The sequence below is a fragment of the Anopheles ziemanni genome, chromosome 2 (genome assembly GCF_943734765.1).
Source record: "Anopheles ziemanni chromosome 2, idAnoZiCoDA_A2_x.2, whole genome shotgun sequence".
NCBI classification, from domain to species: domain Eukaryota; kingdom Metazoa; phylum Arthropoda; class Insecta; order Diptera; family Culicidae; genus Anopheles; species Anopheles ziemanni.
This window is the reverse complement of record NC_080705.1, coordinates 32,295,238-32,304,112: the sequence shown is the minus strand read 5'-3', so window position 1 is coordinate 32,304,112 and position 8,875 is coordinate 32,295,238. Positions and strand designations below refer to the sequence as shown.

At 50.5% G+C, this 8,875-nt stretch overlaps 1 protein-coding gene across 1 annotated transcript; it reads left to right on the top strand.

Annotated features, from left to right (window-relative positions):
• Positions 1-225: 225 nt before the first annotated feature.
• On the top strand, positions 226-4,101 carry LOC131288661 (uncharacterized). The gene is made up of 3 exons (XM_058317823.1): positions 226-1,572; positions 1,618-3,931; positions 4,022-4,101. The coding sequence occupies exons 1-3, from the start codon at positions 226-228 to the stop codon at positions 4,099-4,101; spliced, it is 3,741 nt and encodes a 1,246-aa protein (XP_058173806.1).
• The last annotated feature ends 4,774 nt before the right edge of the window (positions 4,102-8,875 follow it).

Here is an 8,875-nt window from a genome sequence, read left to right as displayed (position 1 = left end):
CAGAAGGTTGTGTGCGTCGGGATAGTGGAACAATGTCAAATGTCAACAACCTACGGGTAGCACCAGCGGAGTGAAGCACCTTTCTTGCACAACGGAGCGTAGAACAACGTGTAACGGATCTTATGAAGCCAACGGCGACCGCAGCGAACGAGAGGATGCCCTTACCCGGTTCCGCCCGCCGCTACGCCGCCACCGCCCTTTGCCGATCCTCGACCGACGAGTATCATGCTCACAGAGTCCATCATAGAGCGTGCGACGCCCATCAAACACGGACCGGCTGTGGTCAGCACGAGCAGCACGAGGAACATCCGACGAACGAACCGTGTAGCCGCCGCCACCGCCACCAGCGGGCCCACCACCGATCCAGCCACTTCGTCCACGCCCACCGACACCGTTTCCTTGCCGCAGCGTGTTCGCCAGCAGCTCGCGAAAAGGGCGAGTAAGCTGACGCGCAATCGGTTCTGCTCCTCACAGGACAATCTCGGCGCGTCGGAGTACCGCAAGGACCGGCGGGTGCACGGCCTGCAGCTGCCACTGCATCCGCTGCAGCTGGTCGGCTGGTTTGCCTTGGCCCTGTTCGGTTACTCCACGTTCGGTGTGCTAATACCGGCGCTCGAGCCGTCTCTGCAGCCGCCACTGTACGTCGCCCTTGCCGGACTCTACCTGGTGCACCTCGGTTCGCACCTCACAGCGCTGCTGCTCGATCCGGCCGATCCGGAACTGCGCCGTTTGCCGGCGAGCAAAACCGTGGTGCCCGAGTTTGACCGGACGCGCCACTCGCACGTCATCGAGAACGGCCGGTGCCACCTGTGCAACATCCGCACGACGAGCCAGCGGACGAAGCACTGCAGCGTGTGCAACAAGTGCGTCGGCACGTTCGATCATCACTGCAAATGGTTGAACCATTGCGTCGGTGGACGGAACTATGTCGCCTTCCTTATGTGCGTGGTGAGTGCGGTCATTGCAGCGCTGGTCATTCTGGCCGCGGCCATCGTCGAGATCGTGCTGTACCATGTGCAGCCGGTGGGCTGGCTGAATCTCGCCTGGTTTGGGCTCGACCCCAACGCCACCACTGCTGGGAGCGTCCCTTCGGAGGGCGATGGCCTTGAGCTCGCCGACGTCGCCAGTGCGACAGGCGCTTCGCTCGACGACGATGTCGTCGGTGGCGGTGTCACTAGTGCCGCGGGCGAACTGTTTGAAAACTTCACCACCTCGGCCAAAGATCTGCTGCTCAACGGGTCGGCGGTGGTGGGCATTTTCGGGTCCGATGCCAACGGAACAACCGACTCGTCGGCGGTTGGTGACGGTGGGGTATCCGGGGTGGGTTCCGGAGCAGCCGGCGATGGCGACCAACTGACCGGCATCGGACTGCACCATACGATATTCCTCGTGTTTGTAGCGTCGCTCGGTATTCTGGCAGCCATTGCGGCGGGTCTTCTACTGCATCTGTGCTTCTTTCATGTGTACATTTCTTTTCTCGGGCTCACCACGTACGAGTACATCCGGAACAATCGGTTGGCGGCGACAACGCAACAGAATGGGAGTCGTGCCGGTGAAGCTGGCGATGGAGGAGTCCTCCGGACGAGACGGCATGCCAAGGAACAGACGCTGGAGGAGGATACAAAATTGGGGACGGACGAAGACAAATCGAAGTTCAGCCTCCTCTCGAACTGCTCGCACGCCGGTTCGCGGAAGTTTCCCGAGGTGTACATCTGCTCGTCGATCAGCCAGAAGTCTGGCAGTCCGGCAAACCATCCCGGTTCTTACGCTCCTGGGAGTCATCCATCAGCCACCGGCGGTGTACTTCCCACGCTGATCGTTCCCCATGGGCAGCTGAACGACCTCAACCGAGTGCGTCCCCGGACGCTCCATTGCTGTGATAGTAGTAGTACCGAGTGTCGGAACAATATCACCGCCGCTGGTCTGCGGACTTTGACCGCGGCGAACGTTGGTGCTTCATCGTCCTCCTCGACAACAACCACTACCACCACCACCTCCACCACCGCCATGGACGCAATACCACAGCATCAGCACCAGCATCAACAGCAGAAGCAGCAACAACACCATCAGCAGAAGGCTGCCTTTTATGTCTGTTCGATGCTGGAAGATGACGCTCTTCAGGACGAACACACCGAGGTCGGTGCGAGGAAACCTTCGGGAAGCTGCCAGGGCACCAGGACTTTTCATTGCTGTTCGCAGTACAGCCGCCAGATGGCAGCCGCCGCGCACTCCTCCTCCACCATGACGTCCAACAACAATCACCACCCCCATCACCACGGCCATCATCATCCACCGCATCGACATGGAAACGATTTTCTCGCTGCAGCAACGGCTGCCACCCTGCTCGCAACTACCATGACAACCCTCACAACCACGACAACCTCCGAGGAAGCGTATGTGCAGTACACGGAGCGGTGCACTTTTTGTAGCTTTCAGGTACAGAAAGCGCCCGACCAGGAGCCACCCGAACATTCCCACCTGCATCACCACCACCACCAGCATCCGTACGACATTCATCCGTTGCGACGACGAGGTGGAAACGGTACCGTGGACGATATTGAAGGCGCCACCAGTGATGGTCACGCGATGTGTTGTGCGGCTAAGTCACTCGACACGGTTAAGTCGCACCACCGGTGGAAGAGGAAGTGGAACTGCTGCTCGAACGTACCGGACAGTCCCGACGTGCCGGGGGATCCACCTGGCGCCATGAGAACCATCTCCGGGACACTTTCCGTCGCTGCCAATCGCTCGGTGCTGAGTGCAGCCAGTAGCGGAAGCCATGGTCGTGGTCGCTCTGGTTTACCATCGATTATGAACGTTGCCGAAAATCGCAATCGGCAGCTGAATGGACGAGGAGGAGGAGGAGAAATAGAAGGAGGTGGACGTGAACCGGAACCATCCCGGAGGCCGGACGTTCCCGAACTGACAAATAATGAAAATTGTGCCAACAATAATTGTAGCAGCGTTAGTGTTAGTGAAGCTAGTCAAAGTGTGAGTCCCAGACATGCGATGGCCTGCCGTAGCCCTAGTCGTAGTCCTAACCGGGGCCGGGGTGCTTCTTCCGCCGCCAACGGGAACTCCGCTGCTTCGTCGTCCTCTTCAGCGATACAAATTCTAAACTCAGATGCCAACGGTAACGAACTGCCAGGGGATGGGGTGGAACGACGCGGCACTCCGCCGCCGACACCCTCCCAAGGTGCGTCTCCCGTGCCGAAGCGTCCACGGGCGCGACTTGTGAGACCGTGGCCAGTTGTTCGGTTGCGTCATATGATGCGCATGATAGATCGCTACCGGAGACCTCGGTGTCGAACGAACTTGAATGGAGCAGGGGGACCATCCGCGGGTACAGCGGGTGCTAGTGGGAGTGGTAGCATCCAGACAGGTGCCTGTAGCAGTAACCTCGGAGGAATTAGCCAGAGCCAAACGATGGTCAAACAGAATCAGGTGAGACCATTGTCGTCGAGTGAGTTTGCCAGTGCACTGCTAACCGTGCCAGGATTCGGGGCATCAGTGTTATCCAACGCAGCGGCCGCGTCCGCCGCTGGTTCATCATCGTCCTCTTCATCCTCCTCGTCTCCCTCATCGTCCGGTGGCGGCCCAGGATCACCGTCCGTCCAGCTACGTGCGCTCCTGCCAACATCGGCGATCCGAACCGACCAGGGCGGAGCGGCCAACAATGCGTCCTGTGCGATCACTATGCCCGTCCTGCCGCCTCCAGCACGCCGTCGCCTGAAAGGGGGATGTGGCGAAGTCGAGCAGCTTCCCGAGCTGCTAGGGGACGTACCACCAGCTCGTGTTCCCGTCCATCCACCAATGGCACATCGGCGAAGTCGTCGCAAGAACATCATACGTAACCGCAGCCCAACGCTGTCCCCTATTCACGAGTCCGGCCTATCGAATCCGACCTCGCCGCTACCCTGTCGGCATGTTTGTGCGCATTCGGCCGTAACCTCCACCACCACAACGGTCATTGCAGCGTCCTCCTCAGCGAGCTGCGGTAGTACGACGCACCATCATCACCACCAGCTCGATGGGAGCAAAGGTTCCACCGGCATTGTGCCACTCGTAGCGACCACAGGCTACACTGATCTATCACCCTGAGTCGATCACTTACGCGAATCACGTGCCCTGTAGATAGCTACCCCATATCTACTCTTCTGCATTTCTTCGGAACGACGATCCCATTGACGAAACTGCACGGTCTTCTTATGAACTTTATAAAACCTAACGCCTACTAGGATCTACGGTAGGAGCTCAACCTCTCCACCTGTGGATCAAGAGAGCGCAAGACTAGAAAGTAAAGAAAAACAAGTTGTTGTGTACAAACATTGCAAACAAACGAACATACAAAATGCAGTTAGGGAAAATGTTGATCGTATGTAGCAAGCAGTAAGGAATTTGTTACTCGAAGCCGTCTTCATCGAATCAAAAACAAAAAAAAACACACACAAAACCGACCGGTAGAATGTGATTGTGATCTCATGGTGTTCGTTTTTAGGGTGGCTTTAGGCAACTAAAATACCCCGTCGCCAATCAAATAGAACCATGAACATATGGGAGAAGTGAAAAGGAAGCTCGCCATTTATTGGGTCAGATATTTTGCAAATACAACGAATCTTTGGAAGGACCCGACGGGAAAGAGTCCATCTGTGCATGCATCTTGGAAAAACGAACTGGAAAAATACAAGGGGAGTTAGCATAAGCTATCGAAAAGAGTGTAGACTAGATGCGTCATAAATGGACAGAGAGAAGCAGAGTAGTTTAGACGAAATATAATTATTTTTTATACCGATGTGCAAGACGGTGGAACTAATGGAATGAACCCGCAGAACTGTATTGATGTTCCATGCAAATCGAAATATGTAAAACAATGATGCGTATGATGCGATTGTTGATATCCTGGAGCGAGAGAAAGAATATAGGGAAAGGTGCGCTTTTTTGACGTTTGCCGTTGTTAGGTTAGGTTAGGTTGATTGAAAGGCATGTCCTTGGGTCCGCGTACCGCGTATGGGAAAATGTGTGTTTGTGTGTCTACTTCTTACTCTTATATATATTCACACATACGCTGCATATTAAACTTACTCTATCTGTCCCTCCTCACTCAGCAATCTATACGTACACCCACTAAGTATCCGTCTGTGTATGGGAACCGAGCTGAACCAAAACAAAAAAACCAAACACTTATGCTGAAAGGTAGCAACCGACTTGGCGTACGTGCCGGGTCGCGATCATGCCAACCTTTTTGGCATGATCTGATCCGAAATGTCAACCGGCAACCCGAACCGAACCGTACCGAAACGGCATCCGTCGGAATCCGGAAATCGAACCGTCTCCCGATACCCACAACACGGGTGGTGCTACAAAAGTCCGTAGAGAATGAAAATAGGCAAAATTTAATACGAAAATCGATACCCTAAAGTAAATAGACTATAACGAGACAAATATTACAAAAAATATTTAAACAAAATCACACACTCACACACAAAACGACGAAAAGCACAGCAAGCAACCCTAGTGAAAAAGTTGAGCAAAAAGCGGACGAAAGAAAAGTTTATCACGGAACGATCAAAATCGTAATAATAACGACATGCAGCAGACGTGAGTGAGACGTAGATTCGCGGAACACATGAGGAAAATAATTGGAAAACCCAAGAGATGATGTTTGAAATACAAAAACGAATATACTCAAGAGGACAAGTGATGAGTGGAAAAATCGTGATGTCTTTCATCATGGTACGGTGGGCAAATGCGAAAACCGAAAAAAGAATATAAACAAATTGAATGCCGAATGCATGATAATGAACGCGATGGATACACGACTTACGTACGGGAAAAAATTGTAAAAAAAAATATATATAATACGTTTGCGGTGGACAAAATTTTTTATCGCACGTTTCTTTCCCAAAAGTATGGGAAGGAAGCGATTTGCTCTGCGTTATGGACGAAGAAAATATAAGCTGTGCAGGAAAACGAATGAGCGTGCCATTTTATCGTTGGGTGGCGTTGAAAAGCAACAAGTTTTTCGATACCATATAAATGAAAAAAAAACAGGCACATCAAGGTTGAGTAAGGTTGATGAAGGAAGAGGAATAGCGACTACGAAGAGTTTTCCAAAGTGTGATGTTGGAAATGATATATTATATATAGAATAAAGACCTGTTTCTTTGAAAAAAAAAACAACATAGCTTTCTGTATCTGGTGCGATGACATTTACCCGTTACTGAAATTGCCAGTATTTTTTCGTATTTGTGAGAATTTCGTTATTTTAGAAAGTAGCGTAATGGTCCTCCGGTCTAGTGATATTTCTTTCATTTACTTCTGCTTGTTATGTTAGGCCTTCTCTCAACAAATATCCAAAATGGTGTCGGAGTTAAGGGAACAGTTTCGATTTTATTGATTCCCAATCCGACCGCAACGATTTCAGCAGCTGCTCGACTTTTGAATTTCTTTCGGTCCGATCGATTTTTCCTTCCGCTTCTCCACACGCCTCGTCGAAGCCGAAGGGACAAATGCTTCAACGTTCAAATTTTCCACGCACCGCTGAAATAATTTTCTTGCGTTACACCATCTTAAAGTGAAGTAGAAAATTGTTGGGGAAAAAGCTTCTGCTAAGCCGCCGAACCAAAAAGCGCTTGGAATGTCGGAAGGAGCATTTCGGATCGTTTTGTGAAGAGTGGATAACCCGCAGGGTTTTCCGTCTTTCGGTATTTTCGTTTTCCTCCGGGCAGTATCGAAACGTTTTCAGCGGTATGCAAAGGATGGAAGGTTTCTCCGTTGCTCGAGTTATCCGATTTATTGCTTGTGTTTAAAGGAATTTTTAAACTCTACCTCCATCTTTTTATTAGGCGAATTCATGTTTTTTTTTATTAACCCGATAATTGTGTTAAGTGAAAGCTACATGAACATCGCAATGCGTACGCTTTGAAAAAGTTCAATCGACAGAAGTAAATTTACCGACCAGTAATTGTCCCTGCAAACCATATTTTCCCCATGCAAACTTATGTTTCTTTACATTCCCACTTTCTCTCGAGGAAAGCCATTCGCTATCATCGAAATTGATGTGAAGAGTATGTTAATTTTGGTTACTTTTGGCAATGGAGTTTTTCTTTTCTACGACATTCTGCATAAATTTGTTTGAGTTTGTTGAGTTTGTTTTTTATTCGTAAATAGATACATGACAATGAATTCACCTCAAGCGTAACGACAAGGTCGCGCACATGTGAGCAACTGCTCTCGCACTTCCTTTTTCTTCCTTTCTTATGGTTGCGCTTTTTTGCGCAAATTTCCTCGAGTCTGTCACTTCTTGGAAAACGCTGTTAAATAATTCATGACAAACCAGCCAACAACCGAACCGAACTGTAGATGGTTGGTCGAAGGCGGAAAGTATGGAAAACGCCATGCCTCGTGGTGACGGTGAAGACACCTAAACATGCACAAACACACACACACACATACAGACACTTGTCCCTCCCGATGTGCGATTTGCTGGCGAGAAAATTCAATAGAGCTTGTCTAAGGCACATTTCCGGACCATGCGGTCTCGGTACGCTAGGAGGCCATATTGTACCACCCCCACCGGAACAACATCAGTGGAAAAGCGCTGGGGAATGTTCAATCGCCGGTGACCGACGGAAACCTGAAGCCAACACGATGACGCGCTGATTGGCGATCCGTTTTAGTGGAGCAAATTGAGTACGGCATATCGAAGACTGTCGCATGCAGCTCCGGGAAAGAGGTTTCATCAAAAGCGATGTGTGTGTGTGTGTATTTTTCCCATCTTGCTCGTCACACGTCCGCAGCATCTCGGGAAACTTGCCCAAATCATGCATAAATTCATTTTCGCACATCACCGACAAGAAAACCAGCACACACGGCCGATGAAAAGGAGGAGTTATGACAGCGCGTTTTTATGGTGATTTTGACAACACATGACGAATTACGTTGAACAGAGTGTCCACAGAATCGGTTACTTGAGGATAACTGAGGCCTTTTGGGGAAGTTGGCACCTTCCTTGCTCGGTACTCGGCGAAGGAAGGAGGCATAAAGGTACAATCTACCCACTTGATTGATTTGCTGAATATTCATAAACATGAACAGACACTGCGAATACTGACAACATCCGGTTCGCCGAGCGCTCGAAATGGAATTTCAATAAAATTAACTCTAAACTTATTTGCCCACCCAGGCCCGACAGACAGTGTGACGCTGACGTGTTGAAATGTCCCGGGGTTCCTCGGCTCACAAAGGCGACAAAGCATTAAACGGAAACGTTTTACGAAAAAGGAAACCAGGTATGGGGGGGGCTTGAGCTACGGGTGTAATTTATTCATACCTATTTAATTTAACGGTGGAACCGTTTGACTGCATCGCTATTGCGAAAATTAGATAATCCACCCAAAACCGAGCAGCGCAAGCGTTGTCGAAGTAGCGGGAAAATTGCGTTGGCATGAGGAAACACACTGTGGCGATGGTTGAGCAATCCGCAAAATTTCCCCCCAAGGGCACGGAGACTTAGCCGGCGTTAAAAGCAGCTTCCTTCGATTCGAGCCGCTCAGCTCGGTAAACGGCATCTTACAACACCGGCTCTTGTTAGAAATTATCCTCTTAAGAGCCCTCCAGAAGCTAATGGGCTTTATCTTAACGTGCCTCCGGTGCAGCCGCAACTTCATCGACATCGTACGCACAAATCACATTAGGTAATTACACTTAGATGCTATGAAGGTGGATGACTGGAGCAGCAACGCCCTTGTGAGATCTCTTGAACGAACCTGGGGGAAATTTGATTCCCGGTGCATCGGGATATTTATTGCCCGTTTATTCGCCCTTAACGATCACGATCCACAGAAATAGTTTCTCTGCATACGCACACTTACAA